General features: G+C 37.8%; 1 protein-coding gene across 1 annotated transcript in view; it reads left to right on the top strand.

Annotated features, from left to right (window-relative positions):
- tecta (tectorin alpha) overlaps positions 1-14397 on the top strand; it is a 52776-nt gene extending 38379 nt beyond the window's left edge. The window contains exons 26-35 of the mRNA XM_044371197.1: positions 1952-2238; positions 3092-3372; positions 6701-6811; positions 7904-8106; positions 8287-8450; positions 8611-8859; positions 10366-10528; positions 10631-10715; positions 11964-12083; positions 12672-14397. Coding sequence (XP_044227132.1) covers positions 1952-2238; positions 3092-3372; positions 6701-6811; positions 7904-8106; positions 8287-8450; positions 8611-8859; positions 10366-10528; positions 10631-10715; positions 11964-12083; positions 12672-12775 — 1767 coding nt within the window. The 3' untranslated portion in view covers positions 12776-14397. The remainder of the gene's footprint in view (positions 1-1951; positions 2239-3091; positions 3373-6700; positions 6812-7903; positions 8107-8286; positions 8451-8610; positions 8860-10365; positions 10529-10630; positions 10716-11963; positions 12084-12671) is intronic.
- Positions 14398-21570: the final 7173 nt, after the last annotated feature.

Here is a 21570-nt window from a genome sequence, read left to right as displayed (position 1 = left end):
TGGTGGAGACAAAAACAAAGCTAGAACAAGAATGAATAATAGTTTTAAATTCATTACTTGACCAAAAACATGACTCCAACTTAATGCTAACATTGATCTGTGTCTGCTGGATGTATAACCAGACAATGGTTTTCTAGCATGTCAGCCATATCAACTTTAAAAGGCCAGACTAGTTTTAAAGCACTTCTGCTTAATTTTGTAATTTAACAGCAACAACTGTGGTGAGAATTATAGGACAATAGTAAATAGTAAAGGCTAAAACGCAGTTTAAGAGTGCCATGAGTAAAGAAGTAAAGTTAGCTAATATTATAAGCTACGGGTCAATTGAGGTAAATTTTCATTTGTAAGGGTACGTTTTATGTCTTATTTCAAATGCCAAATAGTCTCACTTTAATTGAACTGTTATCTCTATTAGGAGATGTTTTTGTTTACCTGATAATCTCCTCACTTTCTTCTGGCTGTGTGCCATCTGTCATCAAAGACACCATTATCCAACCTCTTCTCAAAAAACTAAACAAACAGATCCATTTCAAATCTCCCTTTCCTTTCCAAAATACTTGAAAGAGTTCTTGCAGTCCAATTTACCAATTACCTTGGCACTGATAGTCTTTTAGAGCTCCTCCAGTTCTGGCTTTAGACAATATAATTCCACTGAAAGTGCACTCACAGAGGTAGTTAATGACCTGCTGATTGCCTCTAACTGTGGTTCCCAATGAATCTTAATCCTGCTCAATCTGTGCGAGTCACTGACCGCATTTCTCTAAATTGCCTGAAGAAGACCAAATTATGTTGGCATCAATGAGAATGCATTGAAGTAGTTCACGCTGTAATTACCAGAACACAGAGTAATTACAGCACCATCTCAGATTGTCACAGTCTTTGCAGTCTTTGCTTTTCGCTACTGTCTTTGTTTTCTGTTATACAGTACGCTGCTCAGCTATATCTTTTGAGAATATGAAATCAGTTCATGCAGATGACAAAGACCTTTCCTTTGTTGTTACATCTCAGCCAGAAGTTGAAACATACAGTATATCTCTATATTGTCCAAAAAAAAACCATGTCACCCTGGTAATTGCAATAGCTTTCAGAAATTTAGGTGACATATTTGATTCCTTCCTCACTTTTAACAAACATACTGTAAAGTTTTTCCCTCTCCACAGTGTTTGCCTATTTTAAACACTGCCGCATGTCATAACCACTATTCATGCATTGGTATACTTTAGATTAAATTACTGTAATGTCTTGTTTTCAGACTTACATTTCTTAACTACAGAACAAAAGAACATAACTTGCTAAATACACATTCTTAAAACACAAAAAAGATATTTGAGTATATGACACTATTTACATCCTCACTTCACTGACTCCCTAATAGATTTGTAATATATATTGTATACAATATATAATAGAGCCATATATAGTTTTAAGTTGTTGCTTGTGACACAACGCTGCATGGGTTACTTAAAAACATCCCATGCAGAGTTTTTGTACTGTACTCAACTGTACTAGACTGCAACTTGAGTAATAGATAAGTCGTTTGGTCTATAAAATGTCCAAAAATTGTGAAAATATTGATCACTGTTTCCCAAAGCCCAAAGTAACAGTCCAAAACCCAAACTGTCATAGAAGACTTGATAAACCAGAAAATATTTACATTAAAGAAGCTGGAATCAGACAATATGGACATTTTTTTCTTGAAAAATAACTCATGATGATTAATTGATTTTCAAACAAGTTGCTGATAAATTTTATATGTCAATCAAATCTGCAAACAGAACTCAGACTATCCTACACTGGACAAACCTTAGGTGAGAGTAGAGAAATGTCTGAATTTAGCATGTAATGACATGTTATGCTGTTTACTCAAATGAATGAAATAATAGTACTTTGTGAGTGTGTGTCTCCTATCTTAAAAATACCTAAAAAATATCTGTTTCCTCTGTCTTCACAGGTCAATGGTACACCAGTATCAGTACCGTTTCTGACAGGGCTGATGACACGTCTGTCCACATCCGAAGGCTTTATTGTCATCGACACGCCCCAGGACATCCAGGTTCGATACAACAGTTTCAACACCCTCAGCATCACAATGGGTCAGCGGCTTCAGAACAAGGTGTGTGGCCTCTGTGGCAATTTCAATGGAGACCCCAGTGATGACTACATAACCTCCAGGGGCAAGCCAGCTGTCAGCGCCCTAGAGCTGGCCCAGAGCTGGAAGACCAACGGTATGCAGAACAGGTGGGTGAGGCTTGGCACAGACATGTACAGTGCACTATTTACTCTACAGATGTACAAATCTTGTAAAACCAACTGAAAATCATCCCTGAAATATATTTAAAAGAACACTAAAGCTCCACTAACGTTAATGTTGCTCTGTGTTGCCTAATGCATAAATAGGCCATTGTATGCTAACAAACTCACCATATCTCACTATAACAAGGCGATGATATATATCCATTGTTGTGTTGTGTTTTCATCTTTTTCCTTTGACCCAAAGTTGCAAAAAAAAAAAAAAAAAAGTAAATGCAACTTTCAAAGCAATGATAGTAGTGTTTGTTTTTGGCACAGAGCTAAATATCTCAATAAATACAAGCCAGATTGCCATTAAATTTGATGCTGATATTCATGGTCCCCAGAAGATACTTCCTAACAGTCTGGTGACCCCCCCCCCCCACCCAACACAACATCAGGGAGATATGGTATTTGGGCACTGATTGGGTCTTTTGTGAACATAAATGACAAAAAAGGCAGGAGAACTGTAATAAGTAACATTTGTGATAATGAAATTTATAGATGGTTTTGAAATGCAACATGTGATTACTGTAAGTGTATTCTTCTAATAGTTTTTTAAATCTGTGATCCAAATTTTGGTAGCCCACATATGATTTTGAGTATATTTTTTCATCTTCTTATAAACATAAAACATAAAAGCCACATCTGGATAATTAGTTCTCCTCATTTCTGCCACTTATACCTTTGAATCGGTTGAGTCCATGTATTCTGTGCCTTCATTCAGCAAGTATTTGCAGGAAATAATAACAGATAATAAATGAAATATTAACTTTGATGGTGGGATGTCTTTCTTCTCTAGTTGTGATGAGACCCAGTATGTGGCTCTGGCCCAGTCCTGTGACAACACAGCAGTGCTGGCGCTGCAGGGTGAAGACGCCTGCCAGAAGTTAACTCAGCTGAAGGGCTTCTTCCAGCCATGCCACGGCCTTCTGGATCCCCGACCCTTCTACCAGTCCTGCTACCTGGACGGCTGCTATAATCACCGTAAGGCTCAGGTCTGTGGCTCGCTGGCAGCCTACGCCGAGGCCTGCCGCTCTATGGGCACCCTCACCACCAAGTGGATCACCCAGGAGAACTGCTGTAAGGGCACCGCGAGGCACCAGCCTCTCAGACACATGACATACACACATGGCACTGCAAGACTCTGTAGGGGAGAATGGGGTAACATGAGCCAGTTTTTACATTTGATGATTTTACTGCAAAATGAAAGTGTATTTGTTTCAAATAATAGTTACTATATATACCTCAGGTTGTTGTGTGCACATGGGAATTAAAACAAGTTATCTAATTATTATGGTTTTAGAACAATGACTCATCAAAAAAAGTTAGTCCTATGGCACAGTTTACCCCCAAGGTAGGGGTAAAATGAGCATGGGGATGGGGTAAATTTAGCGCTCTATGGGTAAATAGTGTTACCATTAAATACTGATATAAAAGTGACACAAAATCAAACAAATTTGAGATAATTTTGTACTTTATTAATGCCATCAATTTAACAAAGGCAAAAACTCATACTTTTCAGTAAAATTAAACTGTGATCTTTGTGTGTTAGCCACAGAAAGAATGTGTGTGTAAATGCGCTTTTGTGTGTACAGACAGTGATAAATTAAAGGAAAAACTGGTCCAGGTCTGAATGCTTGACCCCTACAGTGAGGGGATCTGGTGGCTCTGTTATGCTGTGGTGGGCATTTTGCTGGCATGGTTTGGGTCCACTTGTCCCCTTAGAGGGAAGGATCACTGTTAATCAATACAAAGTTGTTGTGAGTGATCACCTTTATCCCATGATCAAACATTTCTACCTTGATGGAAGTTTTTTCTTCCAGGATGACATTTAAGATGAATTCACAGAGAGCAAGTTGTCTTTCAGAGTTTTATTGCAATATCCAGAATACATATTTGCAAGTCCAGATCTCCCAGTTTGCTAGGCTGAAGAGATATTGAATGAAGTTCAGTGTCGGTACTTGCATATACAGCCACATGCATCACAATCATCCCATATTCATCACCCTAACAGTTATTTCTAATTAATTCACCGTATCTCTAGGGAGTTTCTTTCGGTCTCTGCTGAGAATTAACAGTTGAACGCCAAATCCTTATCTGCCTTTCCTCACTGGATATTCCCTCTAAAGTAACAGTGGCCGAGTCCCACACCACACCTTTGATAGTACCTGTTAGGAATATTTTCACACGGGAAGCAGAGATCATAAAGTCTTACAATGAGCTTTTGACTATAAGGCAGTGTAACATGATCTCAAGACAATAACATAAGTGTATATGTTTCCAATTCAATGACAATGCCCCCATTCACAGGGCACGAGGGGTCACTGAATGGTTTGATGAGTATGAAAATGATGTGAATCATATGTTATGACCTTCACAGTCACCAGATCTCAACCTATTTGAACACCTATGGGAGATTTTGAACCTATGTGTTAGACAGCGTTCTCCACCACCATCATCAAAACACCAAATGAGGGAATATCTTTTGGATGAATGGTGTTCATCCCCCTAGAAGAGTTCAGAGACTTGTAGAATCAATGCCAAGGTGTATTGACCTTTCTAAGACACTTTGTCGGCTATTCCTTTAATTTGCCACCCGTCTTAACATCAGTCAACATTTAGGTATTTATTCATCAACATTGTAATACTTGTGTAGCACGTATTGCTGCTACTGTGGGTTCCCTCGGCATATAACACCAATACGACAGGTCCTTTTATTTTCGGCTGTTTGCACACATTTCCACATAAACAATAAACATAAAGCCACCATGCGCCTGTGGTCGCCGGGCTTCCTCTGGCGCATGCGGTTTGGTCCCTGGAGTCCCTCAGGCTCCCCAAATAATAGTTCCGGCTTTCGCCAACCAAATCCTGACAGCTGGCCTGTGTGTCTCGTGTGTGTGCAGCCATCTGCGCTCCAGCATGCTACTGCATTTGAAAGGGAGAGTACAATTAGTTAGCCAGCATCAGCTGTGCTAATCAACTCATCTGGCACTGCTCTCCTGCACCATCTCCACACCTCTCTCTCCTGCAGCTAAACACCGACCATGCCCACCTCCGCAACTTGTAACAGTGATCAAACATTAACATGAACAGGGTCTCTAGTCTCTAGAATATCAGAAAATAATTTTTGGGGGGTAAATTTAGCCATTGACTCAACTTGCCCCAACATCACTGGCATGTTTTACCCCACAACCTCCATTTTGACAAAACTGTTTCACACAGTGGCTCGGAAGTTTATGACCTTGTTTTGTAGCTCACACTGATTTAAATTAACATGTAATAATGTCCAAAACGTATCTATTTTAATTAAGATACAAGACTGATAACTTTAGTAACATGATGAATGCACTTGGCATGACCATTGGCTGACCACTTTCTCCATGTGCTTGAATCCAAGATAGATTGAGTGATGTGAACTATACTTTCTTAATTTGTGATCACATGATTACTTTTGCTTATGGTTACCTAGATAAAGGGAGTGGCTCATTTTACCCACTGGCTCTTTTTATCCCGTTCTCCCCTACAGTAAATCACATTTTTAAAACTACAACTGAAAAGGTGACTGATTTCAATGCCCTCTGTTCAGGAATCTAACACTGCAATGTGTGTAATGTAGTTAACACTTCATTCATTCTTTTGTGTGCTGTAATGCAATACAACCAAACAATAAGACCAATAGAAGAACACATATATTTTTATTTTTGCAGCAGCATCACAAATTTCACAAAATTTGTGCAATTTAGGTAACTGACTCAGTTAACTGTCTTGTTTTTAGCCCCAAACTCTCAGCTTAGCTGAAGTTAACCTGAACAGTCTGTAGGTGTTCAGCTTTGCTCGCTAGCTTCCTAGCAACAGGCTAATTTAGCTGCAGGTAACATATGAATATTCCACTCTATTAATGTTACCACTTTCCCTTTTATTGTTGTATTATATTATATTCTGTATTATCTAAATACAGAATTGAACTGATTTACTAGAGGTGAAATCATTGGATCTTATTAAAGTTAATTAATAATTAATCTATAAAGATTAAGACTGTGTTGAGTTTTTAAGGGTGCCATGTTGGCCTCTACTGTGGCCACCAGATTGTGCTTCCTCAACAAGTTCTCCAAACACTTGGTTATGTTATTTTTTAGTTTTGGCATAAGATTTAAAATAAGGGTTAGGCCTATTGTGTTTTTGGACAAACTCTAATTTTTACTTCAAATAACAGACAAACTACTTCACTTTCTTTTAGCATTTTTTTCTTTCTTACAATAAGCAACACTTTCACAAAAGTTAACTGCAATTTTAAACAATGTTTTTGCATCAGACACAGTTTGACCGGTTATTTAGCGTACCCTATGTACTGTATGTTTAATGAAGCCTTGTGTGTGACAGCTAACATTGTGTGTGGACCTGTCTTTAGCAGAATGGATCTATGACCCCTGTGCAGGAGAGATCTGCACAAACTTCACCTGTGAGCTGGAGAACGGAGGCGACCTCTGTGGCTGTCCTGAGTTACCCACCAGCACTGGAGGTAAGTGCTTCGTATTGCACCAACGTCATATCATCCACCCCCAGCTTTAATCCTGTCTGTTTCAATATGCTGTAAATGATACTTTGACATTAACAAACTCTGAAATATATTATTGTTGGCATACCTGTTGGCCTGATTTTAATGGAAATGAGTAGAGGGTAATATTGAATATTTTAAGCATTACCTTACCTAGCATCTGTTGCATTTTCCTGGGCTTTGTTTTTCATATGTAGCCTGGCTCCAGACCAGGTCTATTAAAAATGCAGACAGACGGTGCATCCTGGTAGCCTGCTGGTTGGGACGTGTGCCACATATTCACAGTGACCGAAGTTCAATTCCAACCCTGTATCTTTGTTGCAAAAAATAAAATAGCAGCTGTGCAAGTTGTTGTAAGTCGACTTATGGAAGTAACTCTTGAACATCCATCATCATGAAAAATGTTAAGTATAACGTCTCCTAGCAACTGCTATCATATCCGCAGGATGGATACATCACTCAATACTGATACCGGGGGCAAAAGTGAAAACAAAATACTCAACCTCCTAAAAAATTTGGCTAACATGAAGATGATTTCAGGCTGAATGTATTCAGTGAAACAAAACGGCAATTCAGCCAGATTATTGATGATAGCTGAGCAATTCTTTTTTCATTTCCCTTTAAATTATTCTCAGCAATAACCATATTAAACATTATAAGCTTCTAAAAATCTCAAATGATCTAAAATTTAGAGTCATCTGTCTCAAATGATCTTCTATAGGTTTTTGGTAATTGATCAGTTACTTCTAATTCTAAAACCCATTAACACTGTGTCACTTGTTTTTACTGAATCCATGCTTGTGAACTTGTTTGTACATGTTAAAATTTGCAAAATGATGCTTTTCCATAATATTTCATATTAAAATCACACTGCTGTTGTAATTTGCACACATATTGTTTAAACTCTCCCAGTTTTTAAAAATAAAATCCCGCCATACTTCTACAAATTATTCAGCAGTTAAATGTAAAGGCTAAATATGTATAATAAGTTTAACCGTTTTGATAGAAAAATCCAAATACATGTATTCAGTGTTGATGTCTGTCTGTTTCTGGCAGGTGATGATGACATTATCCAGGCGGAGGTGACCTGTAAACATGCTCAGATGGAGGTTTCTATCTCCAAGTGTAAGCTCTTCCAGTTGGGCTTTGAACGGGAAGACGTCAGGATCAACGACGAGCATTGCAACGGCATCGAGGGAGAGGACTTCATCTCCTTCCACATCAACAACACTAAAGGACACTGCGGCTCCATCGTACAGGTCAGTGAACTCAAGTGCACTCAACGCAGAGACATGAGACTGATATCAACCTTCTCATCTAACTCTCAGAAAGAAAGTAAATAAATGTATTTAACTTTAAGTGTACTATCAAATTATAATTGTTTGCATATTTGTTTCCTGTTGGTCAATGCTCTGAATATCCCTTTATCTCTGTGACAGTCGAATGGCACACACATTATGTACAAAAACACTGTGTGGATAGAGAGTGTGAACAACACCGGGAATGTCATCACCAGAGACAGAACCATCAATGTGGAGTTTTCCTGCGCCTACGAACTGGACCTGAAGATCTCACTGGAGACTGTCCTCAAACCCATGCTCAGGTCAGACATCCACCTCTGTTTTATTACTCAGAGAAAAAAAAAAGGATTAACTGTAGTATGTTACCTTTAAATAAATCAAAATGCTATGGCTCAACACAACAACTGGCTACTTTTCTCATCCTCCTTTTCATGTTGCCCTAATTTTTCTACCATCCTCTAGTGTGATTAACCTCACCCTACCAACCCAGGAAGGAAACTTCATCACCAAGATGGCTCTTTATAAGAACTCCTCGTACCGGCATCCGTACAGGGAGGGGGAGGTGGTGCTCAGTACGCGGGACATTCTCTTTGTGGGCGTCTTTGTAGAAGGGGCAGATGAAAACCAGCTCATCCTCATAGTAAATATGTGCTGGGCCACGCCGTCCCGTCACAGCAGTGACCGACTCCGTTATATCATCATAGAAAGAGGGTAGGCTGGAGGATTTTTCTGTCTTGGACCAACACACACACATCAACACCCATCACACATGCAGACTTTTCTGCTGCTGCAACTAACAATCATTTAAATGATTGATTAATCTGTCTGGTTTTTTTTAACATAATTGTTAAGCCTATAAAATCTATAGAAAATAGTGAAAACTGCAGAGCCCAAGTTGACGTCTTCAGATTGCTTGTTTTGTCTTAACCAACAATCCAAAAGCCAAAGATATTTGACTTTAGAGCTAATTAGTCAATTAATCGAGTAGTTTCCAACTATAAAATTAATTGCCAACTATTTTGATAATCGATTAGTATTTTTTTAATAAAAATGTGTCCAAATTCTTTGATTTCAACTTCTCAAATGTGAATATTTTCTAGTTTCTTTAATCTTCTATGACAGTAAATTGAATATCTTTGGGTTGTGGACCCCATTTGAGAACGTCACCTTGGGTTTTGAGAAACAGTGATCGACGTTTTCCACCATTTTCTGACATTTTATAAACCAAACCACTAATTGATTATTAATGAAGAAAATTATCCAAAGATTAATTGATAATGAAAATACTTGTTAGTTGCAGCCTTATTTGACTTGCAATTATATAAAACATATTGTACTACACAAAAAGTTTATTTTTCAGACTTTTCTATAATTATTGCTATTTTCTAGTGAAAATAAAACATCTTTGGGATTCACTTGTTGGTTAATATATGCAGCTTTAAACCAGGGAGTGGTTCACAAGTGGACACTGCTTCGCTCAAAAAGGTAGAGGTAGAGTGGTGAATTTGGATTTTGACCACTTAATCATCATTATTTTTTGCCATAGGTGCAGTGTCACACAACTGTAATTTACATCTATTAAATGCATCTTTTCATTTTAAACTATCAATAAACAAAGCTAAGGCTCAGAATGTCTAATCAACACTATACTATTAAATCCCTGGAACATTGACACTCTCTTTTACCCATTCATATACAGATATTTATGTTGAAAACAGATGAACATACAGTACAGGCAAAAAAATCAATAAAATTGCTTAAAACTTCTTTTTTTATATATATAAACAGTTCTGCAGCATGTATAGTACCACTCACATGCCACATCATGGCATTTCTGAGTAGTGTAACTTATTCTTGTATGTAAATGTAAATAAAGAGAGTGAAAACAGAGCAGAGCAGCTACAGGTTAAAAGAAAACACAAAGTTTGTGTATTTTTAGATTTCCTATCAAGTGATGAGAATATAGACAATAAATTTCTGTTTGTCATTTTTGGCTCCAGTGCTCTTTGTTAACAGTCTAGTTATGTCTGTGGTGATTAAAACAATCCAGTGACATTGACAAAAAGTTAAACAATGAGAATGTTTTGCAGCTGCATTTTTAACAACACGCCTGGAAGTTGCAGGGACTATTTTTTGCAATAGGAGGTGAAAGTGGTGGCTGATAAAGGCCTACACTCAACAGTACTTTCTTTTTCTTTGATATTTGAATCTCTCCAGGTGTCCAAACATTAAGGACAACACCATCGGAATGGCAGAGAATGGTGTATCACTCACCTGTCGCTTCCATGTGACCGTCTTCAAGTTCATCGGGGATTACGATGAGGTCCACCTCCACTGTGACGTTTCCCTGTGTGACTCAGAAACAAACGCCTGCAAAGTGGTGAGAAATTAAAAACAAACAAAAAAAAAAACCTGCATCGTAAATCAAAGTGGTGATGAAACATGTCTGCTGTGTTATAATGCATGTGTGTTGTACATCCAGAACTGTCCACACAAGAGAAGAATGTACTCTGAGGACGGTGACCATAAAGAGCACATATTGAGTGTGGGACCCATCAGAAGAAGAGGTAAGTATGGTCTCACTTAACAAATCGGGTTCTGCTTTAACGAGCTGACCAAATAGTTTTTTGCACTTCTCACAGGTTTTAGCTTTAGATAGAGAAGTGAGTTTTAGTGGCTCATTGTTTCTATTAAATACATGTGACAGGCAAATCTGAATTTTTTTCATTGCCATAGAAAGTACTCGTTTCAAATTCTCAGGCATTAAAATTGTATATGAGGACACCTGAAAGTTGCAGTCGACAGTTAATCACCTTATTAAATCAGTGTGCAAGTGATATTGAACTACAGGTAACTACAGTAAAATATGCTTTGTGTAACATTACCAGTTAACTCTCACTGGTGGAACAGACTCAAGCCTTAGTCAAACCAATCACAAAAAAAACTAAATGATAAAACTAATGATAATTCAACAACAGCTTCTCTTTTAGCCTGTAATACTGTAAGTGGCAAGTGGTGAAAGTGTGAAAATACTGTTTTACATTGTAGCGTTCTTTGGCTTTGCCTTACTCATTGTTTTACATTGTACATGTATCAATAGTTGTTCGTCAAAACATGACACGAACATTTGTTAATTTATGATGAATGGATGAATGAATTCTTGACATCATCCAGTTTGGGTTTGAAAGGTTTCCTAAGCTGAACTCACAGAAGTGAAGGAAATCTGTCGGCTTGTGTTAAAACATCCAAATCACCTAAAAAGGAGTTGCAGTGTTATATGGATATTACATTAAATTTTAGCTCCTTGTGTGATTGGTTTAGACAAAAAAACAGTCAAATTACTGCTCTGAGGTAGATTTGTATGTGGCACTTGTCCTCGCATTTCCAAAAAGGTTTACTACAACCAACATTTTGAACTGTCAGCTCTGGTTCGCTAATATGACGCAAAAAATCCCAGTGAAAAACATTGTCATTGAGACATTTGTCATTTGTTGCTCACTGATGCAATAAGCAACTAGAGGAAACAAACCACACAGGGGGTTTCCTTTGACATCTGCAGCAGATATATTATATCATATCAGAAAGTCATAATTTAATTTCTCATATTACAACTCATTCTGATTAGAAATGTGTAAAAAAAAAATAATCTCCCCCTGGCTGATTCATCCCAGAAGGAGACCAACATTTGGAAGACAGATATGAAGCTGTCTATGTTCACTGTAAACTTAATAGAAATTTCAACTTTCAAAGTTATTCAGTCATATTCCACAGCTTCTCTGGGATTTTCATGACTCGCCACTCTGATGTGTCCTCAGAAGCAGACTGGTGTGAGGAGAAGAATGGAGGGTGTGAGCAGATCTGCACCAGTAAGGGGACTGGTCCAGTCTGCAGCTGTGTGACTGGGATGTTGCAACGAGACAGGAAAAGCTGCCGGAGTGAGTTCACGCATACATATATAACACACACAGGTGTACAGACAAGGGATTTTAAGGGTCTGTATGTAGCACATCGGGTTTAACTAGTGTTATAATTAACTGTCCAGACCGAACACACAGCGTTTTCTCCAAAGTTCTACACAGTTCCCAGTATCCAGTAAAGATGTTAATATGTCGTCAGTGGTCAGAGAATTGATTGGCAGCTATTTTGATACCTGAATAAGCGTTTTAGTCATTTTTTGAAGCAGAAGTGCCAAAAAATTACTGGTTTTCAGCTTCTCAAATGGGATGAATTAATGCTTTTCTTTGTCATACATGATGGTAAACTAAATATCTTTGGGTTTTGGACTGTTGGTTGGACAAAACAAGACATTTGAAGACGTCAACTTTGACTCTGGGGAATTATAACAATCACTTTTCGCTATTCCCCAATATTTTTTAGACCAAACAATTAATCAAGAAAACAATCGGCAGATTAATTGATAATTTAAAAAATCATTAGTTGCAGCCCTAATACATTCTAAGCAGTATTACATTTTGTAACACAAGAAAAACTGCATCCTTAGTAATTATTTCTTCTTTTCCCAGCTGTGAGCTCGAGCTGCAGCCTTACACCTGTGGTTCCTCTGCTGAGCATCAGCGCCGTGATCTCCGTGTTCCTGGCTTGTGTTCATACTCCTTTCCTCTCCTAACACCCAGTGAGCAAACATCAAACACAGAAAAGACTTGAAGATGCACAAAGTATCAGCATTGATTAGCCATTAGATCAGCTGTGTTCCAGTCAGAAAATCTAGACAGAATATATTTTACATCCACAAATCTTTGAGTCCACATATTACTGATGCAAACTGAAGGTACGTCACTCAACAACAAAAATGTAAGTCAGCTTCTTTGTGTAGCAGCTGTCAAGATATACGGTTTAAAAGTTACTCTAATTCACAATTTGTATCAAAATTGGTTATTAATTGGCTTGAGATGATGCTTAGGTGTTTACAGACAGCCCTGATGCTCCACTTCACATCATATTACTCTTCATCTCCACCTCCTTCATTATTTACATACAGCAGAACACCTCCTCTTGTGATTCATGTGATTATAACATCTTTTGAAATATTCTGATGGTATCTCTTTGTAGAAAAATGAGTACATTACCACAGTGTCTTTTTTTATATCACCACTGGATGGCGCCAAAAAAAAAATGTTGTTATCTACACAAAGTGGGTTTCAGCTATGGTAAAGAGGATAAGTTCACAAATTTCAGTTTACATTGAAACAGGTTTGGCTTGCTGTAATCATTCCTCCTGTTCATACTGGCCATTAAGAGATCCCTTTTAAGGAAACTAAAACCATGTGGTTAAGGTTAAGGAAAGAAGATGGTTTACTGCAAGTAAAAAAACAATATATGAACCCAGATAACCATTCAACTTTTCAACCTCCACAGCCTTAAACTGGAATTATTCCTCTCTGGAGAGTCACCTGGAGACATTTGCATGGTTTATTGTTTTATAATCTGATGTGTTGTGGACATGGAAGGTGTTCGCATCAGTTAGCTTCACAGAGACATCTTTGGAGAAGCATAATTCCAGCTTGACTTTACACCTCTATGAACAACACATTACATTCTGGATTTCAACTGAACGTTGCCACCAAATCTAAATCACTAACACAGAATAATGAACATAAAGGAGACAGGGTAACATTATCCATATAATGACACCTGGTATTAATAAACATTCTAGTTCTCTAAGCACTGCCACCATTGTGGTTGGATCTCAATATGCAAATTACATGGGTGGAGCTGGTGTATTTCAGGATAGTCTTGAGAGGCTGGAGGATGAAGGTCACATGGCAGCTAAAGACATCTGTGTGCTGCTTCTTTTCAGTGGGCTACTTTGCTTACTAGGCTAACGTTACGTATACAATAAGAAGGATCAGAGCCAGTGGAGAGGCTTGCGAGCACTATTGCTAGCTCAGGTACACCCATTGGTCATGTGACCCTCATATTGCACATTGTAGCGGTACCTCAAGAGTCTCCTGAAGTGATGCTGCTGTATGGGCTTTTTGCAGAGGGAGGGGTGTGTCTGTAGTTTTTTATTTGACTTTTTTTTTGATAATTTAAAGGCCTTTTTTCTATTGGACATGTTGACAGCACTTTAACTTTTTGATGGGAAGCTAAAAAAAGCGGGAAAAGGCACAGTTAGGTGACCTTTCAACTATTTAATTTGCCCAAAATGTAATATTTGGTAGATTCTTTTCTTAGGATTTATTTTACTTAAAAGTGAAGTGTGTAGGATTTAGTGGCATCTAGCAGTGAGGTTGCAGATTGCAACCAACTGAATACCCTTCCCCTCAACCTCTCCCTTTCAAGCATGTAGGAGAACCTACAGTAGCTACGAAACTCACGAAAAACAAGAAAGGCCCTCTCTAGAGCCAGTGTTTGGTTTGTCCATTCTGGCCTACTGTAGAAACATGGCGGGCTCTGTGGAAGAGGACCTTCTCCCTATGTAGATATAAAGGGCTCATTCTAAGGTAACGAAAACACAATGATTGTTAGTTTCAGGTGTTAATACACTAATGGAAAATTACTTATGAATATTATATTCCATTTCTGACAATAGATCCCCCTAAATCTTACACACTGGTCCACGTGGCTGAGGTCCAATCACAATGCGAGCTGGAACAACTCCAGATCTGAACTGGTTAGTTTTATAGAATTCCTATTACAACCTGCATTTACTCCTTCATTTACATGTTTTTCCTTATCCAGCTGAGATATTCAGTAACAGATTGCATGCTAATACCAGGTGTCTTGCTCTGAAAGTGTCTGGAATTAAAATATTAATTCCCCTGACTGTCTGTTTGTCGGCTTTAACCAGTGCAAAGCTGATCTATTTACTTCCTGTTTGATCACCAGACCAACTGCTGTAATTACAGTGTTTATTACACTAAACCAACAAACTCGACATCAACCTGTGGCAATAAAGACGCTAAAACTCTGATTACAAATCAAAATGCAAATAATGGGTGGCCTACATTTATCCTGGATATCAAAGTGGGGTTTATGAATTGAGTGAGTATTTATGTGTGAGAAGCTTGTGAAATGAATACTCTTTTATTTTAAACTAAATTTTTGGTGCAATAGATTACTGCCCATGATGTGTAAAATCAGCTGTGCCATTAAAATTACATTCCAGTCGTTTCTATATAAATCAGTTATGATGTTCTCATGTCATTGCATTTACTTCTAACACTCCTGCCATGAATATTGATTGATTCTGAACACCAGTTTGGGATGGATATGTGAGGACATAATGATGAGTAGGTGGTCCCTGGTCAATGTTTTCTATTTGGCACCCTATAAATGTTGATATATGTCACCAAACCTCTTGTGTAAACCTTAAGTTGTTTTACTGAAGCCAGCTGAAATTCTCAGTTTTGGATTAGTCATTCAGTAACTAGCCGTTTTTCATAGGGAGGCCTATTTGGCTGCCTTCTATGTACAAATGTACAGTCCTTGTCAATTTGGTGGTTTATGTGATGACTTTTATTTTCAGATAATCAGTATCTTTTTTTTTCTTTTTTTTTTAATGTTTTAAAACGTGACCAAAAGATTTTTTATTCTTTGAGAGCAGCACCTCCCTACCTTTAATAAATGAAGAAGTTCTCAAAGTCAGTGTGAGTCAAGTTTATTTGATGCTTTATTTTACATGGGAAACATATTTTATTATCATAAATTATTTTAAATACCACATTGTCAATTGTATCACAACACACCAAACAGAGCACTTTTTGTATGAAATATATTTCAAAAATGAAATGAGTCCTAACTTATGTCCTGTTGCCATGTTTTAGTAGCTGACAAGAAGTAAACTTTGCTGTCTCCTAGCAACGCAGCTTGGTGTCATTCAGACCACACCTTGTGGTTACTTGAAAGTTGCAAACATCAATATAAATTAAAGCTGCAAGCAGCGTTGGTCGGGACCTCGCACTCTGGCCCATTGGGATCAGATCATTTTGCTTTTTAAAAATGAGGGATATTTCTTACAAGTGTGGTGTGCTTTTATTTTGAAAATTTGATTGACAGGATGAGAATATTCTGCAGGGTGAGACATGACTGTCTTGCTCACACCTGTGTCATCAAAATCATGCAAGTTTTGGGCCCATTCACTTGAATTTCAATTAGTAAATTGAAAACTCTTGATGAGTTTGTGTGTAAAACAAAGCATTTTCCTAATTTTCATCGAGTCTATTTTTAGAAAAGTAAAGACTTTTAACCCACATGACCTGGTCAAAGTTTGATTTGAATGGAGAGTGTGAGCGAACCCACACCGTTTTGAACATTTACTGCTTCCACATAGTTTTAGATACAGACTTCATTTGAACTTAAAATGAGTCATGAGACTTTGACCTACAAATCTTGAATTTACATGTTTTTTCGATCTTTTACTGTTTTTGAGATATTAGAGTGTGAGTTATAAAGTCTTTTCTTGCTCCTCCTGTGATTTTATAATGAGTGTGTATTGCGGAATGTTTCACAGCACTGAGGGAGTGACATCACCAGGAGCATTTGGAGAGGAGGATTTTAGAGTACACTTCTTGTGAAATATCCAATCCACCAATCCATTGGTTTACATTGTAAGGGTGATGTGGCACTGCAACTTTCAGGGCTTATTAGATCCAAACCGTTCGAGTTATTACAAAGTTTTTAACAACTTTTTTTCAGCACAGTGTCATAAGTCATTTTGAAGCCGATACCATTAACGCCCTTGGAGGAGATAGCGTTTGTTCGGGGTCCAAAATTGGGGCAAAGTCTTATTTTGAAAGGCTGATTGCGGACTTCCTGTTGGATTTAGGTCAGGGGTGTCAGCATTAAGATTTGTAGGTCTTGATGAGACAAATAATTGAGTTTTGGTTTGATCTCTCTACGACATTCCTACGGGCCGTGGCCATTTTGTTACATAGGTGGCGCTAGAGAGCACATTTTGGCACTTTAGGGGTTAATTTTTACATTTTATCAAATTTTTCACCAGACCTGATGTGCGTGCCAAATTTGGTGAGTTTTTGAGCATGTTTAGGGGGTCAAATTTAGCGTTTAAATGGCATAATAATAAAGAAAGAAAGAAAGAAAAAGAAAGAAAGAAAGAAAGAAAGAAAGAAACACATGAAAAACAATAGGGTCCTCGCCTTTAGGCTACTACTACTGTTTTACAGTAGTCCTCTGCCTTTTGGGCTCGGTCCCTAATAAATTCTTTCCACGCTTACACATGAGGTGAGTGTGTGCCGTGCCTTCCAGGTATTTACATTATGAACACTGTCATCATCCATCAGCTATTAGTGACAGTAGCTGAATGATGAATGAAAGAGTAAGTGAAAGAAAGTAGGTTGGGCTGCAATGTTCAAACAAAGTGAGTAAATATATTACGCAATGACTTATAAAACTTTATATGTAATTATTTACTTTGAAAGTGTTCCAGTTTTCAGGCCTGCTTTATAAGTCAATACCTTTTACAGAGTAAATGTGGCCACTTCTAAACTTCTTCACAAGGACTAATACCCCAATATATGAAATAACAATGGGTGCATTTTTTCTTTCACTATTTATTTATTCTTTTTTACAAATCTACAATTTATAAACACCTGGAATTTATGTTATATCTTATTCATTGTCCAAATTTCACAGATGTTTAACCCTTACATACTTCATTTTTGACCCACCTCAAGTATCTCTTTATAATTAGTCGTTATACCAAATTTTTAATCACAAATGTATTTGTCATCCATATTTATCTTATTAGTCATTAATAACATGTGATTTATCCTGCATTAGTATTTCAGAAAGCGAGTGTTTTCTTTAGGTTTGACACTATTCATTTATAGAGAAAATACATTCACAATTACACTACATTATGATCTCATGTTATCTAAAACAGGAGAATATAACATAATATAATTATTTCTATTAATTTTATTGAAAGTGAATAATACAACATTTTTGGATGGTAGGTTTCATTATAACCATTAAAACCATCAATCAACACTGCCCGCAAACCATATGTCCCCCCTTTTCTGTCAACTGTACACGTTGAACTCTGCATTGAGTGTATTAGTCATAAAACAAAACAACTGGTTTACAAATTTCAAACAAAACTGCAAAAAAAAACCCTTATTTTTATAGTCCTTTTTGCTGTGCAGAAGTTGCATCTCCCTCTCCTTTGTCCCCTTGTGGCAACTGACTGTAGGACTGCAGATCGATGAGTGTAACGGGTATAGAATGGACCCAATAGCAGCACAAATGACACTGGTATAAATTTTGCAGTCTTTATTTCACACAATGTCAAGGCAATAGTAGCACGGTCGGAGAAACACAGTTCTGATGAGTATGGCTCCATCGGAAATTGAACCCCGATCTTCCACTCCCACAGCAGACAAAGACCAGGGAACAGGCAGGCAGAACTCAGAGTCAGGGACAGAAGGCTGGTAGGTTTACCGGGGCAGAGACGGGGAGCGATGGTCGAAGACAAGCTGATCAGGAACCAGGAAGGCAGTCCAGTGATGAAGGCAAGATGACTTAGCATAGTAGCATAGACAATCTGACAAAGAGGGAGTGGGCCGAGGCAGCTTATATACTGGCTTGATTGCAGATGATGAGCAGGTGGGAGCGCCAGGTGAAAGTGGTTGAACTAATGAGGGGTGTGGCAGAGCAGAGAGTGAGACTGAATGATTGGATAATTCCCACAGCAACAGGTGAGGGGGAGAGCAGACTCTGACAGATGAGGGCATGATTCGGACTACTGTGCTGCTGTGGCTGGCGTGTGGGGAAGGTGGCCTTTCCTCCATTTTCTCTATGTTTGTCCTCCTCTTCTAATACTTTCTCTTCAACTCACCGTCTCCCGTCATCTTGGAATAACAGATCCACCAAATCACTCCTTCCACTCCACTAAATCAGTGAAACAGGGTCTCAGGTACTTTTTATAGTCCTATGAAAGCTGCAATCCACTAAAGGGAGGACCATGTTGGGCAACCACTATGCTGGTTGCCTGGGAATTGATGGATTTGATTCGTTGCCTTGTACAGGCTTATTTGCAGGTACAGATGCCCACTTGGGTGCAGTTCTCGATGACAGAAATACACAAACATCCCAATTTATAATTTCACCATTTTAAGATTCCACATAACCACTCTTTACCTTGATTTGACTGCCGCCAGTGACTTTAAAATCTCTTTGAATAAATACAGGTCGAATTTGACCTGGAATGCCTTCTGTGTACAAACATTCATACCAGCTGCCACTTTGGGAAAAGTCATAAAATTTCAGGCTTAAAGAATGTTGTTTAGGGTATTTCTACTGCTTTCAAATGTCAAAATGGGTCAAATTGGACCCGAACAGTATGTAAGGGTTAAGAACCTTGCACAGTGTCTTAAATTAACTTGTGCGACTGAGTCATAAAGAGACTTTGACCCAGTTTAGTTACAGGCCATATTAACAACTACACACACCATGTGATTTTCACTGCAATACACACAACAAACTGAATACAAATTAAAATTTTCAGCCTTAAAACTAGAGGGCTTCCGCCAAGACAAAGACAGAGTTGTAAGTTTTAACAATTAAGAAATCTGAATTTCTTTTGATTCTATTGCACAGAAATAAAATGTTCTGAATGTTTAGTTTCATTTTTGATGTTTAAAATATTGAAGATTAACAATACAACTTATTAATAGGAAAATCACATACAATAATAAATGAACTATTAATTTAATTAATATAAAATGGAAAGACAACCACACAAAATAAAAAGCACCTGCCAAGGGCAGGTTGACCGAGTAAACACTGAAGGTGAACCGTCCAACTGATAAGACTTTATATAGATAAATGTAGTGGAAGGTGAGTGGGGCATTTAAAATTGAATGTTTAAATATGAAAAATCTCTTTTTCAGCTGAGTTACATTCAGCAACAATGTAGAATTGTACCTTTAGAGAAGCAGATCATGCTGGGACATGTTTGACAGTACAGTTAAAATCATTTCAACCCATTCAGGCATGTTCTGTCATGTGTGGAGCAGCCAGGACGCCTGATTATTTAAATGCCATTCAAATGTGTTCTGTTGACATGTTGGTACTGAAAACACTGCTCAAGTACAAGATGGCCTCTTGTCCTCGTTTGCTCTCCCTTTATCGTGAATGTTTAGCCTGTTATGTATCTGTGGTTACATAAGTTTGAAGGAGTGTGTATTTATGGGTGTGTGTGTGTGTGTGTGTGTCAGACTGTCCTTTGTATATCTAATGGTTTTCTTTCGACTTGTTGCACATTTTTGTGTTTAGCCACTGCAATCTGGTTCCTTTTTTTAGTATAATATTTCAAAAGATCATCAAATAAATACATTTTATTGTAATGTTTATCTATATTGACACCTGTAACATTTGGCTCTTGTCTAATTTTTTCTGCAAGCGGCTCTATTGCCAGTGCAAAAAAAAAAAAAAGTGCAGAATGAAAGTGGGCAACTGTGTTTTGGACCCCTCCACAAAAATAAATTCCCCGTTCAGACTCCCTTTTGTTGTCACCGGCAGACCAGTTAACACTAAATACTAATAACCTTTTTTTGAAAAATACCAAAGCATGTTGTTTATAATAAAACTTCACCAACTTGATCAGAAATTATAACATTAGTTGCTGTTCTGCTCGGACCACACTAAAGATAGGTTTCCATGACTATCTTGTAACTTATTGTATCATGGTGATGATGATGATGATTCACTTCTCTTTGTAAAGGAAGCTAATTGAGTGACTCACTATAAACTAAAGGGAGTTTATAGAAAAGGATTCCCTGAGTTTGCTGAGTACAGCCATAGGTATTCCCTCATTGACGTAAAGCTATTGCCTGGGGATGAAGTGCATGTTTGCATGTGTCTGAATGAAGGGATGGGCTTTGTTGAAGTGGAGGGTGTGTATTTGAAGTTGTAATTCTTGTAATTATTTGGGAGAGATAGAAATAGAAATTTTCTCACTGGCTGAAGACAGTAGCAACCTCAAACATGTATGTCTGTGATATAATTCATTTTTATTGCATGCATGTTCTCTGTTTTTGTTGCATAACAGGACATTGAGAGGTGATTATTAACAGTAGTTCTTATCATGGAGCGTACTGTACATGGCTGCTATCTGGATCATATCTCTAATATTCTATTTTTATATGGGTGAATGTCATTTTTGATATCAGTGGTTCAATAAAGTCTGTCCTCATGGTTGTATTAAAACAAAAAGCCATGGGGGGCAATGGGTCTGTCACCCTGGGAACAGGGAACATGAGTGAGTGAATCGATGACAATCTGTCTATGTGAGATATTGTGTGTGGAGTGTTGACATTTTAGCATTAATACAAGAAAGCTAATTGAGTGTCCAAATTGTCAGGGGTAGCAAGAATGTGCTGACTAGATTTGATACTAATCTGCCCATTACAAGTTAAAGCCCCATGTGTAGAATTTGTA

The sequence above is a fragment of the Thunnus albacares genome, chromosome 13 (genome assembly GCF_914725855.1).
Source record: "Thunnus albacares chromosome 13, fThuAlb1.1, whole genome shotgun sequence".
Taxonomy (NCBI): domain Eukaryota; kingdom Metazoa; phylum Chordata; class Actinopteri; order Scombriformes; family Scombridae; genus Thunnus; species Thunnus albacares.
This window is presented reverse-complemented; position numbering and strand designations above follow the sequence as displayed.